General features: G+C 49.3%; 2 protein-coding genes across 3 annotated transcripts in view; both read left to right on the top strand.

Annotated features, from left to right (window-relative positions):
• The window catches only part of stat4 (signal transducer and activator of transcription 4), a 14,388-nt gene extending 7,608 nt beyond the window's left edge, over positions 1-6,780 (top strand). The window contains exons 9-23 of one of the 2 annotated variants that reach the window (XM_086145439.1): positions 512-604; positions 1,514-1,573; positions 1,661-1,681; positions 2,116-2,206; positions 2,297-2,341; positions 2,666-2,749; positions 2,835-2,933; positions 3,038-3,173; positions 3,253-3,305; positions 3,988-4,082; positions 4,750-4,886; positions 5,058-5,249; positions 5,326-5,371; positions 5,521-5,641; positions 6,338-6,780. In XM_086145439.1, the coding sequence (XP_086001565.1) occupies positions 512-604; positions 1,514-1,573; positions 1,661-1,681; positions 2,116-2,206; positions 2,297-2,341; positions 2,666-2,749; positions 2,835-2,933; positions 3,038-3,173; positions 3,253-3,305; positions 3,988-4,082; positions 4,750-4,886; positions 5,058-5,249; positions 5,326-5,371; positions 5,521-5,641; positions 6,338-6,361 (1,297 nt within the window). In that variant the 3' untranslated portion in view covers positions 6,362-6,780. Of the gene's footprint in view, positions 1-511; positions 605-1,513; positions 1,574-1,660; positions 1,682-2,112; positions 2,207-2,296; positions 2,342-2,665; positions 2,750-2,834; positions 2,934-3,037; positions 3,174-3,252; positions 3,306-3,987; positions 4,083-4,749; positions 4,887-5,057; positions 5,250-5,325; positions 5,372-5,520; positions 5,642-6,337 lie in introns of both variants that reach the window. The other variant, XM_086145438.1, reaches the window with a different exon arrangement.
• Positions 6,781-9,444: 2,664 nt separating this feature from the next.
• dnah7 (dynein, axonemal, heavy chain 7) overlaps positions 9,445-22,047 on the top strand; it is a 30,327-nt gene continuing 17,724 nt past the window's right edge. The window contains exons 1-29 of the mRNA XM_086144514.1: positions 9,445-9,519; positions 9,605-9,658; positions 9,689-9,703; positions 10,296-10,479; positions 10,566-10,632; positions 10,732-10,857; positions 11,097-11,216; positions 11,774-11,966; positions 12,322-12,501; positions 12,967-13,236; positions 13,489-13,616; positions 14,024-14,102; positions 14,189-14,413; positions 14,526-14,672; positions 15,207-15,386; positions 15,877-16,017; positions 16,145-16,512; positions 16,687-16,873; positions 17,166-17,359; positions 17,450-17,648; positions 18,300-18,440; positions 18,514-18,726; positions 18,795-18,904; positions 19,297-19,465; positions 20,311-20,413; positions 21,051-21,178; positions 21,252-21,464; positions 21,533-21,631; positions 21,723-21,971. Coding sequence (XP_086000640.1) covers positions 9,445-9,519; positions 9,605-9,658; positions 9,689-9,703; positions 10,296-10,479; positions 10,566-10,632; positions 10,732-10,857; positions 11,097-11,216; positions 11,774-11,966; positions 12,322-12,501; positions 12,967-13,236; positions 13,489-13,616; positions 14,024-14,102; positions 14,189-14,413; positions 14,526-14,672; positions 15,207-15,386; positions 15,877-16,017; positions 16,145-16,512; positions 16,687-16,873; positions 17,166-17,359; positions 17,450-17,648; positions 18,300-18,440; positions 18,514-18,726; positions 18,795-18,904; positions 19,297-19,465; positions 20,311-20,413; positions 21,051-21,178; positions 21,252-21,464; positions 21,533-21,631; positions 21,723-21,971 — 4,557 coding nt within the window. The remainder of the gene's footprint in view (positions 9,520-9,604; positions 9,659-9,688; positions 9,704-10,295; positions 10,480-10,565; positions 10,633-10,731; positions 10,858-11,096; positions 11,217-11,773; positions 11,967-12,321; positions 12,502-12,966; positions 13,237-13,488; positions 13,617-14,023; positions 14,103-14,188; positions 14,414-14,525; positions 14,673-15,206; positions 15,387-15,876; positions 16,018-16,144; positions 16,513-16,686; positions 16,874-17,165; positions 17,360-17,449; positions 17,649-18,299; positions 18,441-18,513; positions 18,727-18,794; positions 18,905-19,296; positions 19,466-20,310; positions 20,414-21,050; positions 21,179-21,251; positions 21,465-21,532; positions 21,632-21,722; positions 21,972-22,047) is intronic.

Genomic DNA, 22,047 nt, shown 5'->3' with positions numbered 1-22,047 from the left:
TTGGACTTTATTGTCCCTGTGATGAGCAACTTCATCACAGCCAAAGGGAAACTAACGAAAACCCACCAAAGGAACACATACCACATGCTTTCAACAGAGGGATAAGATGATATTAGATGTTTCAGGGGGAAACCTACAGTGATCCGTCGAGGACGCTGATAGACCGGGCTACAAATGAGCGTTTGCACCTTTTGGTCTTACATTTTGGAACTATTTACCGACAAGCCGACGGCAGCAGCCTTTATTCAGTGGACAGCGGGTGTCTGGGATCAGCAAGGATAGCCATTGCCTTCTTGGTGGCTCCCTGTTACTCCACAGAGAGCTCCACCAGATGGATCCCTGAAATCCTGCTCCACATTTTTCCTGCATTGCTCAGCCTATTTCTGTCTTTGACTGTGAGGGACAATAGATAATAGAGCAGGATTATGTTGTAAATTTAATGTATGTGCTGTCCACCAGGGGTGCCACAGGCAGGGTGAGAGACTGACGCCAGTTGTGGTTGTGTTCACAGCTCCTTCATAGTGGAGAAGCAGCCATGCATGCCTACTCATCCTCAGAGGCCCCTCATCATCAAGACCAGAGTGCAGTTCGCCACCAAAGTCAGGTAGCCTTACCTCTCAGGGCCGCCTTCGTCTGGGGCGACCACACATCACACTTAAGTCACCTTCTGTAGTGTCCCCTCGGGAGCCATGCCCTTCCTGGACCTAACCTATCGAGCACTTGAGGAGCAGTCAGGGGTCTCAAAGGTCAGCAGGGAGATACTTGGGTCACCTGTGAGTTAGTTGACCCTTTGGGACTCCAGGAACCTCTTGCGGTCCCTTTCCAGTAAGTAGTCTGTTTCTTGGTGCATTGGGACAGCAGAGGATCCAAGGACCATGGTCCTCTGCTCCGAGAATGATCTCCAATTCCGAGGCGGACTCTTTTTTTCCCTTCTAACGGAAGTCATAGATGCTTGATAGAACGCATATGCCACGCCCATTAGCAGATATTTCTTGTGGACCACGGAGCACCATACACAAAAGTGATCGTGGTCACTGTTCAGATGTTTTCTTGCTACCACATGGAGCAACGAAGAGGTCCAAGCTCTTCTGACCTTCTACGCCTGAGAGGGGTTTCGAGGGATCGCAGAGGAATGTCAACATTTTGAGCCAGAATAAGCCCATAGTTGGCTACTGGCTAACGGGGTTCTTCACACGCAAAGCTGTGCAGAGAGAATATAAGAACCCTCCAACTATCTGATAGTCCATGGTTATTATTCCATGAGGGCTGTGCCAGCTTCAGCCTCCACGTTATCTTCTTCTTCCTCTTCAGTGTTTTTTGAGTGTAGAGCGTCAGGTGCACATAGTACCGTGGTCCCTTACTGCCTGTGTGAATGATGAACTATAAGATGGAGGAGGCTAATTCCTTGAATCTAACATTCCCAATCTAACATTCCTGGACACCAGCCCTTCAAATGAAACCCAACCCCCTCACCTGCTGCTTTTTCACACTAATCTTTGCTGTGTGTTTTCAGGCTTCTGGTGAAACTCCCAGAGGTGGACTATCAGCTGAAAGTCAAAATCACCTTTGACAAGTGAGAACATTTCAAAACATGCCTTCAGATACTGATGGTTGGTATCTGTTGCACGCTGCTAATATGTCTATCTGTGTGTGTGTCCAGGGACCTCCCCACTGGCAGAGTGTGAGTATTAGCGACCGCAACAAGGGAAGTAGACTGGCCAGCGGCTTGCAAAACACTGTGGTTCTTTTATGCTCACCCTGGCATAGAAGAGCAATTCTCCTTTGAAGCTTTCCATCTTTGAGGAGATTCACCTGGTCAGCTTGTTTTCTTCAGTTATCATGGGACCTTCAGGAGGAAGGAGGTCCAGCTGCTTTTAGCTCTTCAAGTCTCATTTCCCATCTCATCTTCTCCCTTGGGCTGCTTCCTTCAAGGGCCAAAGCTAATCAACTGCCTCCAACTAGCCCTTCAGCCAATCATCTGCCTCCAACGAACACATAGCCAATCACCCGCCACCATCTTAGCCTTTGGCCAATCAACTGCCTCCATTGTCTATTGGTCCATTGCACAGACCCCCCTCCATTTTTGTTTTCTCGCCTTGTGTTCCTCCTCAGAAGCCGGCAGTTTTTCATCCTCACCAACAGCACCAAGGCGATGGACATCGAGGACTATTCAAACGGCTGCCTCTCCGTCGAGTTCCGTCACTTGGTACGAGTTGCGGATGTTGCCAGCCGGCGCCTTTTTTTCCCCTTTTCTTTTTTGAAGGCGACTGACCGATGCTGATCTTCCTCCCAACAGCAACTGAACGAGAAGAAGTACATCAACGGCACCAAGGGGAGCGAGGTGAGCAAAGCGATGCTCCAAGATGTTGGACCCCGTTTTACCCAGGATTCATAGGCATGCAGAGGCGGCATCAGTCTGCACTCGCTGGGGACTGTTGGTGTGGCTAGTTGAGGCCTGTGGGCATTGCTAGTTGGATACAGTTGGTGTAGCTATTTGGGGACAGTGGGCATGACTAGTTGGGGACTGATGATGTGACTATATGGGAACAGTGTTCATGACTGGTTGGTGAGGCTATTTGGTAACAACGGCTACGGCTAGTTGGGGACATCAGGTGTGGCCATTTAGGGACTGCTGGTCTGATAGAAACATCTCCTGTCCTTCCAGGGCCTGCTGTCAGTGACTGAGGAGCTCCACTCCCTGAGCTTCGAGGCTTGTTTCACCGTGCAGGGTCTCACCATCGACCTGGAGGTCAGCAGCTACTGCCGCCACCCTGGGCACTTACTATTTTGAGTTAGCTAAGACTCACTAACCCTGTGTGTGCTTCCTCCCTCAGACCTCCTCGCTTCCATTGGTGGTCATCTCCAACGTGTGTCAGCTCCCGGCAGGGTGGGCGTCAGTCATGTGGTACAACCTTCTGACCGATGAGCCGAGGGTGAGCTCCCGCCCCACAAAAAGTCACCCTCACTTAAAACAGGGCATACTCAAACGAGGACTAGCCGCCACAAGATGGCCTAAACAACTCCCTTCCGCTGACAGAACCTGGCGTTCTTTGGGAACCCGCCTCGAGCCTCATGGAGCCAGCTGTCTGAGGTTCTCAGCTGGCAGTTCTCCACTTTCGCTGGCCGTGGCCTGAACAGCGAGCAGCTCACCATGTTGGGAGAGAAGCTCCTGGGTACGTGACTTTCAAAGATAGATGGAAAATGTGCTGGCAGGAAACGTAGACTTTATGATCTCGGGCTGTGTGTCTACAGGTCAACACGCCTCCCACTGTGACTCACATATCTCCTGGGCAAAGTTCTCAAAGGTAAAGTCCTGGAGCACAATAATTTGATGGGAGGTTGTGTTTGTGCTGTGTTTGGCGTCATCTTATGGAACCTCCCATCTTCTTAATGTCTACATTCCAAACAGGAATCAATATAAAAGCAAGTGTTGTGTGAAAATGTAGCATACCAAAGTCATCTCATCAACTGGTTACCAGGGGTGTCTTCTGCTGCATCACGAGTATTTGGCCCCCGATCATTTCTAATGATGTCTCTTAGATCTTTGGGAACCAGCAGGACTTAGATCAGTATGGAAGCTTATCATCTTCTTGGAACCTAACCGAGAAAAGTGATGACCTCTCCGGGATTATTCAGAAACGACGACTTATCTGTATCCATGCTTTTCAGATTGTAATGACACTAAGGTGTGATAAAATAAGCTCACCCATAAATAGGAGCTCACTCTGACGTCAAGGGGATTGTTTCCTTATGTCTGGGTCATTTTTCTGCAGATGTTTGTGACACCTCTTTACAATCTGAGCTTTTTCTTGGAGGTCATGGTACTTTCCCAGAAAACTAGGTGTAACTACCAAAGAATCATCAAAAATACGAGATAATTCAGATGTAATCTGGTCGACCTCTATATTTAAGTACTCTGTGGATTCATACATACATGCATATGCGCATTCAGGCATAAGACGTCTAATATGTCCTCAAATATTCCAGGAGACCATTCCAGGGAAGGCCTTCACTTTCTGGATCTGGCTGGAGTCCATCCTGGAGCTCATCAGGAAGCACCTGATGCCCATCTGGACTGAGAAGTAAGGGGTCGGGAGGACCTGGTTCCAAGGGCATCGGGGGCAGGGCTGGCTCCTGTGGGGTTCTCCCTAAGCAGGAAACAGTTTGTGGTTCAAAGTGGGTGTTTTAGTGTCAGTAGAATCGAAACATACCCCTCCGCTGCCTGGTAGACAAAGGAGTCACTGCAGGCAGACTGAACTATGCTTCTGATGGAAGATGGAGTATCACACACACACCTCATACATGGCTACCTACATACACTACAAGTAATTCTACATTACGACCAACATGACTCTTCCTTGTACCCATAACACTGCTACCAACACTACTACTGTTCTTCCTTCCTCTCACTTGTATGGCTAACACTTCTACTCTCACTATCATCACTCTTACTTCTAGCAATAACACTTCTGCCACCACCTTGTTACTCTTACTTCTTCTACCTCTTATGCCTCTACCACAACTACTACTCCCTCTATTTTTACCATTAACACTGCTACCACCACTTCTGTTTCTCCCACAAGTATGGTAGTAGTAATAATTGTTGGTGAGTATCTTTGTTCCCGTGAGTTATTCATTACTTACAGTTGTTGTAAAACTGCAATGTCGATGTAGTACTCATTGTGCAAATACTGCAGTACAGTGGGCTGAGAGGTTAGTAATGTCCCCTGGTGTCGCCCCTGGGTGCAGCTTCATCATGGGCTTTGTCAGCAAAGACGTGGAACGCATGCTGCTGAGGGACCGGGAGCCCGGGACCTTCCTCCTGCGCTTCAGCGAGAGCCACCTGGGTGGCATCACCTTCACCTGGGTGGAACACCACGACAACGGTGAGGCGGTCATGTTGTGATCACTGGGATCAGACATAAATTGGATTCATGGGTTATAATGGTCCTTTTAGTAATAACAAAGTAATAATATACATGCATATATGCATAGTAATAACGCTTGCCTTGTGTCAGAGGTCACTTCCAATCCAACAATTGTGACTGGTCCCGCAGGTGAGGTGAAATTCAACTCTGTGGAACCGTACACCAAGAGCCGTCTCAGTGCCCTGCCCTTCCCCGACATCATCCGGGACTACAAGGTGATCTCAGAGGGCGTTGTCCCCGAGAACCCGCTCAAGTTCCTCTACCCCAACATCCCCAAGGACGAGGCCTTTGGGCGCCTGTACAACAGCCAGCCGTCCAAAGGTACACCACTGCCACACAGTCACACCCGGGAAAGGCCACAGGCCTAACCTCTGGCTTTTTTTTCTTCAACCTGCAGTTTACCCATACATCTCGTCGTCCCTGATCCCCATCTCACAGCTCTGGTGAGTCACCCACCTGGAAACAAGGACCAGGGGCTTGGCCTACTGTGTATTTAAAGGGATCCAGCCTTGTGTCCTTTTCACCTGTTACTACTTTATAAAGGTGTAATAACTGTGTAATAACGGCGGAATAATGTGTAATGACTCTCCAGCCCTGCCCCCAGCAGCCCCGCCCCCAGCGTCTTGTCTCCGCTGTGCCTGTCCCCAGAGCCTCCAATGACGCCGGGGGAGTTCAGCCTACTCACCGAGCAGCTGTGCTTCAGCGCAGATACCGTAAGAACCTGAGTTTGGACATCCAAATCCAAAATCCCATCTTCAGAAACTCTGTGTCGGTAGTGACCAGGTTCGCCCAGACAGAGGGAAGGAACCTACAACGTCTAGCAGAAATCTTGAATATAGCCCATTGGGTTGCATGTCCAGCTCACACTGCTTGAGGGTTCTTGCCTCTCCTCCAGTGCTTGATTGTGTTTCTTTTTTGTGCTTGTCTGTGTTCTCCTGCCATTGGTCCTCTCTCTGTGGGTTCTCCCCATGTTCTCCTGCTTGGGTTCTCTTCATGTTGTCCTGGCTTATCTGTGGAGGTTCTCGGTCATCCAGGTCATGGTGAATTCTTACCCAAATCTTCTTGTCGTGGCAACTGGACTTGAATTTCTCCATGTGAAGATGTTTTCACAGCTGAAGAAGCCTCTGGGATGAGGGGTGAAATCAAGTCCAGCTGCTACAACAAGAAGATTTCAACAAGAGTTCTACTGACTCATTTTCTCTCTCCATGTTCTCCACCTACGCGTCCAAATACTTATTAAAAGATAGCGTTCCCATGCTGACTGTAGCCAGTTTCTCAGTGGAACAGTAGCTGATCTCCACTTGGTCCAGGTGAGATGGTAGCTTGAACATGAGTGAAGGTCAGGACAACACCGACCGGGGGGAAAATCCACCACACGTTCTCGTCACTTATGTAACGTCTCCTTTCAGATGAGTTCCCAGTACTCGGAGTAGCGAGAGGGCACCATCATTCAGTCATCTGCAGCCACCTATTCCTCATCCCTCCTTTGTCCACCATCCTCCTGGTACGCCTGGACGACTTCATGTCTTCTTCTTCGTCCTTGGAAATGAAGAGCCGTCCAGCTTTCCAAGGCTTCCATGAAATTTTCACGCGTTCACATTGGCAGTCACTTCTGGTTGGACAATGAGAAGATGTGTCTTGCGACCCCTGCTGTCAATGAGGATGCACCACCACGCGTACATACCGCCTCCTGGAGCTGCTGTCCTCAAGGTCTTTGCTGTCCAGAAGTTTGTGACCATCAGGACCAGTTTGTGTGATTAATCCTCTTGCTCCTTCTGTAAAATACGACAGTCCACAGTTTATATTGGGTCATAAAGATGGTATTGTTTGTAATAAAGGTGTAATAAAGGTTGTCCTGGATCTCCAAACTTTCCAACCTGCCTAGAGGGGTTCAGCACAGGTTCTCTGCAGGATCTCTGCCGAAATTGTCCGTAGTTGTGAATGAATGAATGGTCGTGTCCATGTGTGGCCCACGTGTGTGACTGACAGGCAACCAGTCCGGCCCAAGTCCTGCCTCACGCAAGCGACCGCAGGGATTGGCTCCAGACAATCGCACCTACTATTAGCTTCCCCTTTTCACTTCCTCCTGCTCGGATACACTTTCCCCAGTCGCTCACTCTGAGGTTTACATCTTGATTGTCTCCAGACATCCCTAGTGCACCACCTTCCACACTGAAACACGTCTTTTCACTTCTAGTGCACCTCCTTCCACCCAGGTACACCTCTTTTCACTTCTAGTGCACCTCCTTCCACCGTGGTACACCTCCTTTCACACAGGTACATCTTGCAACTCCAGTCCACCTCCTTCATCCCAGGTTCCCCTTCCACACAGGTACACCTCCTTTGCCATAGGTACATCTTCCACCCATAGTAATCCTCCTTCCACCCTCGCACACCTTCCATACAGGTACAGCTCCTTCCACCCCTGGTATACCTCTTTCCACCCCTAGTATGCCTCTTTTCACCTCTAGTATGACTAGTTTCAGCCCTAATACAGCTCCTTCCACACAGGTACACCTCCTTCCAGCATTGGTACACCTCCTTGCAACCCTAGTTACACCTCCTTCCAGCCCTGGTACACCTCCTTCCACTCAGCTATACCCCCTTACCAGTCCAAGCTTCCCTTGTCCACCTCCTTCCAGTTCCTTCACCCCGTGACCTCACAGCCCCCTCTACGACATGACAGCCTCCCCCTTCACAGTGGGTGTTCGGGGACAGTGTGCGAGGGGGAAGTTGTGATGTCACACAGGGGAAGCTGTGAAGTTGGGTCCAGTGGGAGCTGTAAAAACACATAAATGCTTCTGATGTTTTAAGAGAGGAGCAGCAAAACCCCCGAAAAACTCCCAATTGGCTCCTCCATTCCCCCGGCAGCGGAACATCCCATCACGCTGATCGAGGTCATAGCGGTATCCATGGAGATGTTCCTGCTGAACAGCAGCAGCACGCCGGTGCAGGCGGCGTGACGAGCGGAGATCCTTCCAGAGTGTCTGGCGGCGACATGAGCTCGCCGGAGGACAAAGAGAGCGGTACAGACCGGAAGCATTCCGAAAACCCTCCCCGGGTGAGTTCTCTGGAGCAAGTGTTGTGTGTTCAGCCACAGCTGATGTTGGCGGGCTGGTTTCCGTGGCACGCCTCTTCAGGTGAACACACATCCACCAAAAACTAAAAACGCAAACGTGCTCTGTCCAGTTCTACAGGAAGCTGCGATGGCTGGAATCAGAACCCTCGTATTCACTGTTGCCACGGAGACCCAGAGGAGCTGAAGGAACCGGTAACAGTGAGAGAGCTATGTGTTTTGCCCAAAGAAGCTTCTTGAGCCCCTTGAGTGGTCTCCTTGTTTTCTGAGAATGTCAAAGCCACGTCTTCTGTTTGTAAACAATGTCTCTGATGTCAAAATGGAGGTCATTGGGAGCCTTCCTTTGTGCTATTGGGCCTCAGAAGTGCAGTGTGCAAAATCCAGAAAAACCTTCTTAACCACAGGGTTCTGTCCACGCCTCTGAAACATAATCTGGCGCTTCCTGCAAATCTGCAGGAGGAAAGTGTGCTTGTATGCAGACGATGTGATGAGATAGTGTTTTTCTTGTTTCTGGGTTTAATTTATTGTCACCCGATTCTGCTGCTCCGTGGCTAAGCTCCTGCACCTCCTAAAAAGTGCTACCTCTTTTTTGACAATCCATTGTTTTTCCTGTGGTACCACTCAGTTTCTATGGACAGATTGAAAATTAGCATATTAGCACAACGACAAGAGTTATATCAGGTGGGAGGAGTTGAGCTCCTCAGAGCGGAGCTGTGATGTGAATAAAGGTGCACAGGTTGGGGGTCAGCTTACGGTAGGGATTGGGGTTCAGCAGTGATGTCACACAGGGGGGCAGCGGTGACATCACACAGGGGCACTGCCACATCTAGTATTTCATTCTATGTTGACTTTTCTGTTTTAAGCAAATTGGAGTCACTTCCGTAGATTCAGAATGATACTAGCTATCCATCATTACAAAGCTAATGCTGCTGACCTGCATGCTTGTGCAAAGCTAACGTTACAGCCTGTGCACTTCTACAAAGCTAATATTACCGATCTGCAAGCTAATGCAAAGCTCACATTTCTGACCTTCATGATTGCACAATGTAACATTAATCACCTGCCCGCTGATACAAAGTTTATATTTTGAAATGTCAAGCTCACACAAAGCTAGCATCACCAACCTTTGCACTCATGCAAACTTACAATGACAACCTGCATGTTCGCACAATCTAACATTACCAACTTGCATGCTCGTACAAAGTTTACATAAGAAAATTGTGCGGTATTACAACTCTAAGGTTACCAACCTGTCCGCTCGTACAAAGCTAATGTTACTGACCAGGTAAAACTTGTCCCCCTGGGATCACAAGCACTGAGAAACATTATTTATTCATCAAAAATGTTCAATTTGGCTCCCTCTGTATCTCTTTGTCACCATGGTAACTGCCAGTCCCTCCCGATGGCGAAGATGGTGCAGCAGGTCTTGGCCGGGGCCGGATGTCGGTGCACAGCCGGCGCTGCCGCATCCACCGCAACAAGAAGCACATGACCCTCCGGGAGACGCTGGTCAAGCTGATATGGTGAGTCCGCTAACTGCTAAAATCAAAGCGGATGTTTGCTGTTTCTAACTCCTCTTCCTTCATTCTTTTTATTTTACTATGTTTTTAAAATCCCCAGCCAGCAGCTGGAGGAGGAGGACCAGGACGCCGACGTGGCAACGTCCTCCAAAATAAAAGCAAAGAATGACTTCAAGAAGGTAAAATGTTTCATCCTTTGAATTATTTTTAATAAATCTGAGGTTACTTTTATATCGATTGACCTGCATCTTATAAACGTATCTAACATACCTATTAGGGGTGGGACCCCCATTAAAATGATTAATCTAATTAATCAAAAGGCTTTAATTAATCAAGCAACATAAATTGATTTATTAAATGAGAAAGCTAACATTACCGACCGATGTGCTTGTACAAAGTTAGCAATCGTGACCTTTGTGTTAGTAGAAAGCTAGTATTACCAACCTGCATGCTCAGACAAAGTTAGCATTACACACATGCTTGCTTGAACAAAGTTAACATTACCAAACTGGGTGCTGTGCTAAGCTAACATTAGCAACCCGTGCTCTCATACAAAGCTTACATTAGCTACTTGTGCACTTGGACAAAGCCAAAGTTACTGACCCACGCACTCATACCAAGCTGACATGAGCGACTACGGTGCTCTTACGAAGCTAACATTAGAGACCTGCACAGTCGTTCAACGCTAGCGTTCCCATGCACGCTGATACCAAACCAACATTAGCGTAACATGACAAAAGAGTGAAGGCTATGTTCTTTCCCCCCCTTCAGAGGTTCAAGTGCTTCATCCAGCATGGCATCAACCTGGAGCACTTCATCCCGCCGCTGCAGGAGAACTGGATGATGAATATTATGGGACACGTGCCGGCGCATCTGCAGAGCCACAGCGCCATGTTGGCGTTGCTGCAGGGGGAGATCAAGGAGGGTTACGGTGGCAGCATGGAGACGGCAGTTGGTGCGTCCAAGGGCTGTTCTTCTCCAGAACCTTCTGCACTCAGACGTTTATTTGATGTTTATAATTATGTCACTTTGTGTTTGCAGTGAAGTATGCGTTCAGTGACTCCATGGAAGAGGGGGAACTGGCAGAGGTGCCCCCTCACCGATTGGAGTAAGCCCCCCCCTTTTTGAGATATCCCACTTTGGGAGAAGATCTCGCGAGCTGGTCGAACGTGTTCCCCTTCTCACCTTCTGTCTGTCTCACCTCCAGGATGGATGTGGTCCCAAAGCCGTGGCACCACTCCTTCTTGGTGGCCAGGAGGAAGATGAAGGAGAAGCTTCATGCCATCAACCCTACCATGCTGCAGGTTCTCGGCCTTTGGCAGGAGTCCTACAAGTACATCAGCCATCTTTGACTTGTTTCCTCTTTTAGTCATTTTCATGCTAACACGCTAATAGACTTTTTTCCCTTGTTCAATCATTTTCAAGCTAACAGGCTAATGATTTCCCATCTAGTTGTTTCCAAGCCCACGCTTGTTTCCTTATCCAGTTGTTCTGAAGATAACACGCTAATGACGCATTACCTCATCCAGTTGTTTTCAAGCTATCCCGCTAATGTCTCATTTCCCATGACAGGGATCTGCGTCTCATTGATGTGGCCGAGTTTCACCAGAGAAATGAGTCCATGGAGCTGTCAGAGTTCCAGCAGATCATCACCAGGCAGGTGGACGACGCCAGGGATGTTCTGATCAACACGTGAGTACAGAGCAATTATGGGTAACGGAACGGGAAGCGGCGCCAACATGTACTCCTGTCCGGCTTATGTGTGGCTTCCCTCCATGTTCTTCATCTTCTGTCCAAGAACAGCCAGGTTCATCGAAGTCTGTAGCTTGTCCATCAGTGTGAATGAGAGGATGAATGGTAGAATGATTGACAGCTGACCTGTTCAGGTTAAGCCTCGTCTCTTGCTCTAATTTCCATTGATTTTGACTCCACCCCTTCCCAGACCTGTGAGCAGAGGTATAGCTAGTGAATGAATGACATGATCCAAAAGTCATTGGTTGTCCAGATCAGTCCTGCAGGTATATAGTTCCACAAAGCAGGAATGCTAGAACCTGTCTAACATTCTTTGGACCCTGAAATGTCATCAGAACCAGACGGGTGAATCAGGAGAATTAAAGGTCCGAGACAGAATGAGCGGCACCATACTTGTAGCTCTATGTTTTTTTTTTTTTTGGACCACTAGAAATGCCTGCATCATCTCCCAGGTCTTCCTGTTTCCTCAGTCTTGGTCTTGTGGTTCCCTCCATCAGGTGGGTTCCGGAGGTGCAAAATATCTACTACAGAGGCAGCAGGCGCAAGATAGTGCCGCCGTCCAGCAACATGGCCGACCTCCAGCCGTTCTACAACTGTGCAGCGACGCTGATGACGTCACAGCTGCAGAACCTGGTGATCAACTCCATGAGGGACTTCACACACCTCATCTCCCCCGACCTGATGGGGCCGGTAGGTTTCATGTTCTCCTGCAGGGAAGGTTTGGTCCCGAAGGATCTGAGTTGAGGAGCAATTGCTGACAAACAAATGAAACAGCTGCACCTGGGAAATATGAATCTGAAAATTTGCCATATTTGGCTCCTGGATGTGTCATCTGTCAATAATGTTGAGACGTCCAACACCATTTCAAGTCCTCTGCACCTGCTGACCCATGTGGACAGTGGGAAGATATCAGAAAACATGGAGAGCAACCTGGACAGGAGAACATCACTGGATGTTCAACAACCCTGGGCCACAACCTGGAATTTTCCTGTTATAAAGCCACAGTGTTCAGACCCTGATGCTGCTGGTCCTTTTGGTCTTGCAGGAGACTGAGGGAACCTTCCAGCACTCGGGCTTCATCCTGCACCTAATCCTGGAGGACCGAGAGATCAAGTTTGTTCCGGACTTCTCACTGTACGAGGAGGCTCTGCTCAATGTCTACCAGCTGATGCTCACCTCCGTCAGCATGGTTCCTCGGGTGGAAACTAAACTCTACCCTGACTGGGTGAGTCCACACCAGCAAGCACAGCTTGACACCAAACCCCGAAAACATCAAGAGTCTCCCCCTAAAACAAGTTAGCCAAAGGCTCTTTTCCAGGACATACTGTAGTTGCAGACTCAACTGGGTTCTCATGGCTTTTCCATCAGGGATAGTACCTGATGCCTTGTATTTCTGTGACACCATATCTATAACCTGGTACCCTGTCTTTCTCTATAACATTGTACCCTGTCCTTCTTGAGTACGTAGTACCCTGTCTTTCTTTAGGATCTAGTCCCATGTCAATTAGGACCTGGTAGCTGGTCCTTCTTGAGTACCTGGTACTTCTTTGGGACCTGGTACCCAGTACTTTTTTGAGGACCTGGTACCCTGTCCTTTTTCATTCCTCGTAGTCTGTATTTTTTCCGTGCCTAGTCTGCTGACGTTCAGACTTGTTGTTTTCCCATCACGGCCTCTTGGCTCCACCACCAGCCCAGCACAGTACATGGCCGCAGCCTGAAGCCCACAGTGCTACCAGAGATCCTGGTGGCGCTACAGGACCAGTTGCGTGCTGTGACGCATTCCGAGTGCCAGAAGGCTAGCGACCATGTGCACGAGTACGATGGCTACACGCCGCTGGTGTCCCTTCAGGCGGAGGCCGACGTGGAGCGCTTTCTGGACGAGCGCCACTCCTTCCAGGAGTTCATGGCTGAGGTTCTCCACTACCAGCACCTGGCCGAGCAGATCCACTGTACACGCAAGGTAGGGCCTGAAAGACAATCGACATGGTAACAATATTTTTTAACATTTATGTATATCTTAAGGGTCTTTTTATCAGTCTAAGTTGGGTGTCTTAATAGTTTCGCATTTAACAAGCCAATTACAGCTGTCCTTGGGTTCAAGAGGCTGGGTTTAAGTTGGACGAGTCAGCTGCCACCAACAAAAAGGGTTTCTAACGCTAAATGATATCTTTCTGCTCCGTGGTGGTTCTGCCCGGCGGGTGTGGACCTCCAGGTGGCCCGGCTCGGTATGTTTGAGGTCCAGTCCCACCAGCTCCTACACACCCTGACCCAGAGAGCCCAGGAGCTACAACAGAGACTCACCAACCGGATGCTGGTGGACCACCTGGAGAACAACCAGAGGTGGGCCGGTTCTCTCAGTGCGCCAGAACATCCTGGTCTTGTCTCTCTTCTGTCCTGGAGAACCCAGGCTGTTCTGATCTTGTGCTGAAGCGGAGCAGGAGAAAGGACCCAGTCTCTGTCTTGGACTCTTCTTCAGATCAGGTCGTTGCAGACCCAAGAGGGCAGCAGTTTCAGGACCGCTGTTCTGCGGGGTTCTGTATTTGCAAATTAGCAGTTACCTGAAGTTCTTGTTCAGACTGAAGGAGAAACCGAGGTTTGGGGCTGAAAAGCCCAAGTCAGTGCTATGGAGCCACCTGGAACAGCAGCCCTCAAACTTCCTGCAGCAACCTGCCACTGACTCTCAGCTCCGATTCAGAAGAAGACAGATGAAACTCACCCTCCTCTTCCTCTTTCTTGGTGTGCTACAGGCTCAGCAGTGAGTTTGAGGAAATCTCCCAGACAGCCCTGACCACACCCACGGACACGCAGCACCTGATGGAGCTGAAGGTGCCGATTCTGCTGCAGGGCAAACGTAGAGATGAAAGTTAGCGGGCGACATCCCTCCTTTGACGCTCCTCCTCTTCCTCCCGCAGACCTACGTAGACAAGGTGAAGAGCACTGTGATGCCCCAGCTGGAGCAGAGGCTGGCCGACTCCAACTCGGAGCTGTGCTTCCTAATGAACCTGGTGGCGCTGCCAGTGTCAGACATGGAGGTCAACATCCAGACCATCCGCTGGCTCAACCGCATGCCGTCCATCTTCAAGAAGCACCAGCAGATCGTGGCCGAGAAGACTGAGCAGTTTCAGTGCAGCCTCAAGGTGGGCGGGCAAGAGCATCATGGGATGAAGTTATCAGGATGAAAGAGAAAACACGCTTACAGTTGGTCCTAAACCCCGGATGGTTAATTTCTGTAATCTAATCACCTCCCAGCTCTGCCGGGAGCACTTCGAGGAGGAGCTGGAGACTTACAGTGTCCAGGTGGAGGAGTTCACTGCCTTTGGGGAGGTGGCGGAGCTGAGCCGCTACTTGAGGAAAGCCCAGGCCCTCAACGCCAAATTGGACCTTGCAGCCGACAAGGTGACAAAGACGGGATGAGAAACGAGACTTGGGAGATTTGGAGATTAAGAGATTCTGAGATTCAGAATTTAAACATTCAAAGATTCAGAGATGTTGAGATTGTAAGATTCATAGATTCAAAGATTCTGAGACACAAAGATTCAAAGATGAAGATATTCTGACTCAAAGATTCAGTGATTCAGATTCAGAGATTCAGAGAATCAAAGATTTTAAGATTGTAAGATTTATAGATTCTTAGATACAAAGATTCAGTGATTGAGATGTTTGGACTCCAAGATTCCGAGATTCAGTGATTCAGACATTCAAAGATTCAGAGATTTTAAGATTTAAGATTCATAGATTCATGGTTTCTTGGATTCAAAGATTCTTAGATACAAAGATGCAGAGATTATGACGTTCAGACTCAAAGATTCCAGAATGGAAGTGCAGAAATGGAAGATTTTGTTGTGAAATCTTGAAAGGCCGCCACCTTGTGTCTGCTGCAGGACGTGCACCTTTATCAGGCTTGTTATGTTTGCCGGTTCCCTCCCACAGATCAATGACCTGAACATGGAGGAGGAGGCCTACGGCTGGTCCGTCTCCCAGTACCCGTTGAGAAAGAAGACCCAGGACCAGCTGACCCCGTTCCTGCGGCTCTACGAGACAGCCAATGACTTCCTGAGCCACCACGAGCGCTGGATGCACGGCCCCCTGTCCGGGGTCAACCCCGACAAGGTCCCAACCGCCTCCCAAAACAAATACACCCCTTTTTTGCGCTCAGTGTTTTTTATGCAAGTTTGTTTGTTTAGAATTTTATTTGGACAGTGTACAAATACATTAAGCACAGAGGCAGAGATGTTTGTACCAGATTATAGCTCATAGCTCATTTCTATCTGTAGTCTTGGACAATATAAATATAAAACTGTATAAAATAGACAATATATATAAAATATACAGATAGGCAATATAATAACTATACAATATATAAACAGGCAATAAAATATGTATTTTGCTGGTTGAAAGTGCTATTGTTGTGACATTGTTCCTTTGGTCATCAGATGTTACCCAGAAGGGTAACATCTGATGGCAAAATACCCGTCTGGCATTGTTAGTGTACAAATACAAGTACAAATACTTAAACCCCCTTCCTGTTTTAGCAGATCTGATACAAGTTATTTATTTGAATACTGTGATTCCCGTGACCCTGCCTCCTCCCTCCCCGCAGGTGGAAACAGAAGTTGGGAACTACTGGAGGACACTGTACAAGCTGGAGAAAGGCTTTGGAGACGTGCCCAATGCCCAGAACTTGGCCAGCATCATTAAGGTCCAGGTGGAGGAGTTCAAGGAGAACATCCCCATGGTCCAGGTAAGGCCTAAGCACGAAGCAGGGGTTATCCTCGCATGAGGAGATGGGTAACAAAGGGCCAATTGAATGGTTTTCCTGCTTGTATGAGGAAAGGTGATTGACCCACAACTTTTTCTGTCCCCAACAGGTTCTGTGCAACCCCGGCTTGTGCGACCGCCACTGGCGAGCCATGGAGGAGGTGGCTGGCATCTCGCTGAGGGTAGAAGAGGGCGAGGGCTTTCTGGCCCACTTCCTGGACATGCATCTGGAAGGGAACCTGGCTGCTTTTGAGACCATCAGCGAGGCGGCTAGCAAGGAGTACTCGCTGGAGAAGGCCATGGAGAAGATGATCAGCGAGTGGAGTGATATGGAGTTCCACCTGCTGCCCTACAGGGAGACAGGCACTTCCATCCTGTCGGCTGTGGACGAGGTGCAGATGCTGTTGGATGACCACATTGTCAAGACTCAGACCATGAAGGTTTCGCCCTTCAGCAAGCCATTCGAGGCCGAGATCGGGTGAGAGAACAATAACGATATTGTTAAGAGACAGCTGAGATCTTAAGGTCATCTCTTGATCTTCTAGCTGATTCCTATTTTCTGAGGATTTTGAGGTATCTTTCTAGAGTTCCATGTACCCTGAATATCTTTGATCAAAAAAAGGAAGGGAAACCAGGATCTTCTTCCTTGCAGGGACTGGGAGGGTAAGCTGCTGCTCCTGCAGGAGATCCTTGACGAGTGGCTGAAGGTCCAGTCCACCTGGCTCTACCTCGAGCCCATTTTCAGCTCACCCGACATCATGACCCAGATGCCCGAGGAAGGACGTCGCTTCACCTCGGTGGACAAAACCTGGAAGGACACCATGAAGGAAGTTGCCATGGTAACTGAATTAAATGGGAAGTTTTTATTTTCTTTCTGGGTGCAAGACAATCACACATCTTCTCAGCCCCTGTGAATGATTGAATAATGTCCCGCTCCTTTTTAGCTTGCTGAGTGTATTCGCTAGTGTCTAGCTAATTTCTTGCAATAGGCTAATCACAGGGACCAGTTCTTGGTACCACATTATTTGTCTGTTCTCATGTTTATCTGGGGTCAGATAGTCTGTAATCCCCTGAGACTAGCGGTTTGGAGGAAAGAGCTCTACCCACTGGCTTTTTGTTCTGCTCTGTCAGGACAAGCACGTGCTAGTGGTCATCGCTATCGACATGATGCTGGATAAGCTGAAGAAATCCAACGAGTTCCTGGAGATGATCCTCAAGGGTCTCAATAACTACCTGGAGAAGAAGCGACTATACTTTCCCCGTTTTTTCTTCCTGTCCAACGAGGAGCTGCTTGAAATCCTGTCCGAGACCAAGGACCCCACAAGGTGAGTCGGCTGAAGCCATTATCGTCTATTCATGTTGCAGTGTTTCAGACATATTGGTAAGTCAGTTGACTTCTTACTCCACCCCTCCAGGGTGCAGCGTCACTTGAAGAAGTGCTTTGAAGGCATCGCCAGCGTGGTGTTCACTGACATTCAGGACATCACACACATGAGGAGCAGCGAGGGGGAGATGGTGCAGCTACTGGAAATCATCTCCACTGCCAAGGCCCGTGGTGCTGTGGAGAAGTGGCTCCTGGAACTGGAGAACGGCATGGTTGCCTCACTGCACAAGGTACCACGTCTGCTTTCAAATGTGCGCTGCAGCCGATACCTGCACTCACTCTCTGTATGCTACTGCAGGGGTTTGACCTCTGACCAGACAAAACCGAAATAGAGAAGTAACTGGTGCCATCTGTGCCAAAAACAGATTACACCAAAGTGGCATTTTTAAAAATATGGCTTGCAGGAGCATCTTGAGAGATGAGTGATACCCTGATTCTTCACCAAGAAGAAGACTTGTAGTTGTCACGTGACTTAAAGTGACCGGCAGGCTGGATTCATTTGTCAATAAAGCTTGAGTTCAGCATTTTAAAGCTGAAGAAGAGACTTGTCAGACAACCCGCCATGTTGATCCGCCCTCTATCTATCCAAATTTTCCGCTCGAATTTTTCAACACCAGAAAAAGTTCACTTCATTAACACAATAAGCCTGAAGTTCCTACGACTGTTCCAGCAGCCTCTACCTGCCAACCTTCATGGAACAGCTAGCACTACCCATACCTTGACGGGCTGCCCCCTAACCCAGTCCAACTCCGGGTAACCGATCAATCATGCTTGTCTGATTGAAGCTCAACTTGACGTATCGTCGCCATGATCTACCACGTTCCAAAAGCTGATACAAGATAGGTGTGGGTTATGAAAGACCTTGTTTCTTGCCACTTCAGGTGATCGGCGAGGCCATCGTGGCCTACCCCAATGAGCTGAGGACCGATTGGGTTCGAGCCTGGCCTGGCCAGACAGTTCTGTGCGTCTCACAGGTCTACTGGACCAAGTACATCCACGAGGCCATTGTTTCTGGACAAGAGGTGATCCGATGTTTGTGCGTTTTGAGCTTCGGGTCTGTCTCGGCCCCGTTTAACCTGGACTGCTTCCCTCCAGGCCCTGCAAGCCTACCTGGACCAAAACAACCAGCAGATTGACGACATCGTCGGGCTGGTCCGTGGAAAGCTGTCCAAGCAGAACCGTGTGAGCCTTGAAGCCCTGGTGGTGCTGGACGTGCACGCCCGTGACGTGCTGGCTGTGCTGGTGCAGAAGAAGATCAGTGATGAGAATGACTTCGAGTGGCTCAGCCAGCTGCGATACTACTGGGTGGTACGAGACGCCTCTGGGGGGGCAGGGGGGAGCGCCATCACTCCCAATGACCTATGATCTCCGTGCAGGAAAACCAACTCCAGACCAAGATGATCAATGCCGGTTTGGCGTACGGTTACGAATATCTCGGCAACACGCCGCGCCTGGTCATCACGCCGCTCACAGATCGCTGCTACCGGTAAAATCCCGACGTTCTCCATTTTTAGTTTTCGAAGAGAAAAAGGGGAACTGCTTCCTAGGGGTGGATCAACTTTTGGCATCAGGTGACCTGTAACCTCCAGGGGCAGTAACAAGCACCCTTGACCCCCCATGGCCTGCAGGGGGAGGGAAAGTAACTCCATCTGCTGCCAGAATTCTGACATCTTTATTTTACAATGTCTTGGAACAACGATATTTCAAACTGTTGATTTTGTCCATGATGAATTTATGACAGAAATTGGCTAACAGTTACCTTAGGGTGCCATTTGTTGTTCTAAGCTAACCTGTGACAGCAAAAACTCTGTGCACCTTTTTTTTTTTTTTTTTGAATCGCCCCATTGCCCTGGGCACCTCTTGACCTTGTCTTTACAGTACTTTATTCGGCGCCCTCCACCTCCACCTGGGCGGGGCCCCTGAGGGCCCAGCCGGCACGGGGAAGACAGAGACCACCAAGGACTTGGCCAAAGCCGTGGCCAAGCAGTGCGTGGTCTTCAACTGCTCCGATGGGCTGGACTACATCGCCCTGGGGAAGTTCTTCAAGGTCAGTGGGACCCAGTTGCAGTACTTCTGTCTTGATCACAATTTAAACAAGTACTACTGAAATGTATTCCCAAAGTGTCACGAGTACCACTATGCAGAAACATCTACTACTATAGTACATTGTGTAGTGCAGTAGATGCAATGTACTCTTAACAAATACACGTGAGAGCACTATACTACTATATGTGGAGGTTCTCATTAGTACTATAGTACATCTAACAGATTGGACTACATTGCCCTGGGGAAGTTCTTCAAGGTCAGTGGGACCTGGATGTAGTACTTCTGTCCCCAACTGCTCAATCACAAGTTAAATGAATACTACTGAAGTATACCCCCCAACTGCCATGCTAAAAAGTGCTACCATGCAGATGCATCTACTACTACAGAACCTTGATTACCATGTTCAGTAATCTAACAAATATATCTGAGAACATCTCAGTACCACAGTACTTCTGATAGGCTGGACTGCATCGCCCTGGGGAAGTTCATGAAGGTCAGCGGGACCCGGATGTAGTACTTCAGTCTCCCCCTTCTTGTTCACAAATTAAATGAGTACTACTGAAATATATCCCAAAAGTACCTCATGCATCTGCTACTGTAGTACATTGTGTTATATAGTACATGGTACGTACTCTTAACAAATACATTTGAGAACATCTACAGTACTACAGTACTTCACCTAAGAAGGTCAACAGGTTAATTAATGGTACAAGTACTTTATACTGTGGTATTTCAGTGTCTCATGAAAAAAATGTATCTTTGCCGTAGATTAAAGTTGATGAAGCGATCTATCTGTGTGTGTGTGTGTGTGTGTGTGTGTGTGTGTGTGTGTGTGTGTGTGTCCAGGGCCTGTTGTCATGCGGTGCCTGGGCCTGCTTTGACGAGTTCAACAGAATTGACCTGGAGGTCCTGTCGGTGGTGGCCCAGCAGATCCTCACCATCCAGAGAGGTTGGCTCTGGCTCCGGGGGCTCCTCTGGATTTCCAGGACTTTCCGGGACTTTGCGTAACTTTCTAGGACATTCGATGATTCCCAGGATTCCTGGAGAAGCTTGAAAACACAGCACCAATTTGTCCCCTTTCACAAACTCCTTTATGTCCTGGAAAGTCCATGAGAGGGTGCTCTTGAACACAACACACACTCACACATTCACACACAGGACACAACCAGGGAGTGACATACAGTCACGTGTGACTCATGTGCATAACATGCTCACATGCAAGACAAAATTCATGTGCACTGATGTGCAAAACACACTAACGTGCACGACACACTCGCATGCACATCATGTCATATCTACGTGCATGTGGATGACACGCTCAGGTGCACTGCCGTGCGCAGCATGCTGATGCACGAATGTGCGCAACATGCTCACATACACAAAACACTCATGTGCACACTCAAGCATGCCATGCCCACATGCACGCTTTGGTGCACGTGATGTGCATGACACGTATGCTGTCAGCAGTATGTTTCTAACTCAGGTTACTCAGAGTTCTGTGAGCTTGTGTGTGACTTAACACGTGTGCATGTGGCTTAACTAGTGTGTGTGTGTGTGTGTGTGTGTGTGTGTGTGTGCGTGCGCAGGCATTGCTGCCCACAGCGAGATGCTGATGTTCGAGGGCACGGAGCTGAGGCTGGACCCGTCCTGCGCAGTCTTTATCACCATGAACCCGGGCTACGCAGGACGTTCTGAGCTGCCCGACAACCTGAAGGTACTCCCCAGGCTCTTCTTGGGGTCATCAGAGCAGAGAACCTGACCTGAGTCCTCCTGCTCTCCTTCTCCAGGCCCTGTTCAGGACGGTGGCCATGATGGTCCCGGACTACGCCATGATCGCCGAGATCGTCCTTTACTCATGCGGCTTTGTGACGGCGCGGCCGCTGTCGGTGAAGATCGTGGCCACGTACCGCCTCTGCTCCGAGCAGCTCTCCTCGCAGCACCACTATGACTACGGCATGAGGGCCGTCAAGTCGGTGCTCACCGCCGCTGGAAACCTGAAGGTGCGCCTTGTAGAACCTCGAGGTTCACGCCGGTCCTCTGCGCCGTTCTCATGCCGGTTGCCCCACAGCTCAGCTTCCCGGAGGAGAACGAAGACACGCTCCTGCTGAGGTCCATCATCGACGTCAACCTGCCCAAGTTCCTGTCCCATGACCTGAAGCTCTTCGAGGTGAGCTCAGTGGTGCCACACGGTTGCCTCAGGTAGTGCTTGAGACGGTGAGATCGTGTTTCACCAATGGTCTTACGCCCCCCTCCTGCAGGGAATCACCTCGGATCTCTTCCCGGGGGTCACACTCCCCAAGCGCGACTACAATGTCCTGCTGGCGGCCATCAGGGAGAAATGCGACCTCATGAACCTGCAGGTCACCGAGTTCTTCATCGAGAAGATCCTGCAGATCTACGAGATGATGATCGTGCGCCATGGCTTCATGCTGGTTGGCGAGCCGTGCGGTGGCAAGACCTGCGCCTACCGCGTACTCTCGGCTGCGCTGCACGACGTCAGCACCAAGGTGAGGATTTGAAAGTCTCGATTTGAAGGTCAACATCCAGATGGTGGGAGGAGGTGGAGGTGAGAGCAGGTGGAAT

The sequence above is a fragment of the Fistularia commersonii genome, chromosome 4, assembly GCF_037954325.1.
Source record: "Fistularia commersonii isolate RoL2024-O1a breed Wild chromosome 4, RoL_Fcom_v1.0, whole genome shotgun sequence".
Taxonomy (NCBI): domain Eukaryota; kingdom Metazoa; phylum Chordata; class Actinopteri; order Syngnathiformes; family Fistulariidae; genus Fistularia; species Fistularia commersonii.
Note: the sequence above shows the minus strand (reverse complement) of the source record. Positions and strands in the feature narration are given on the sequence as shown.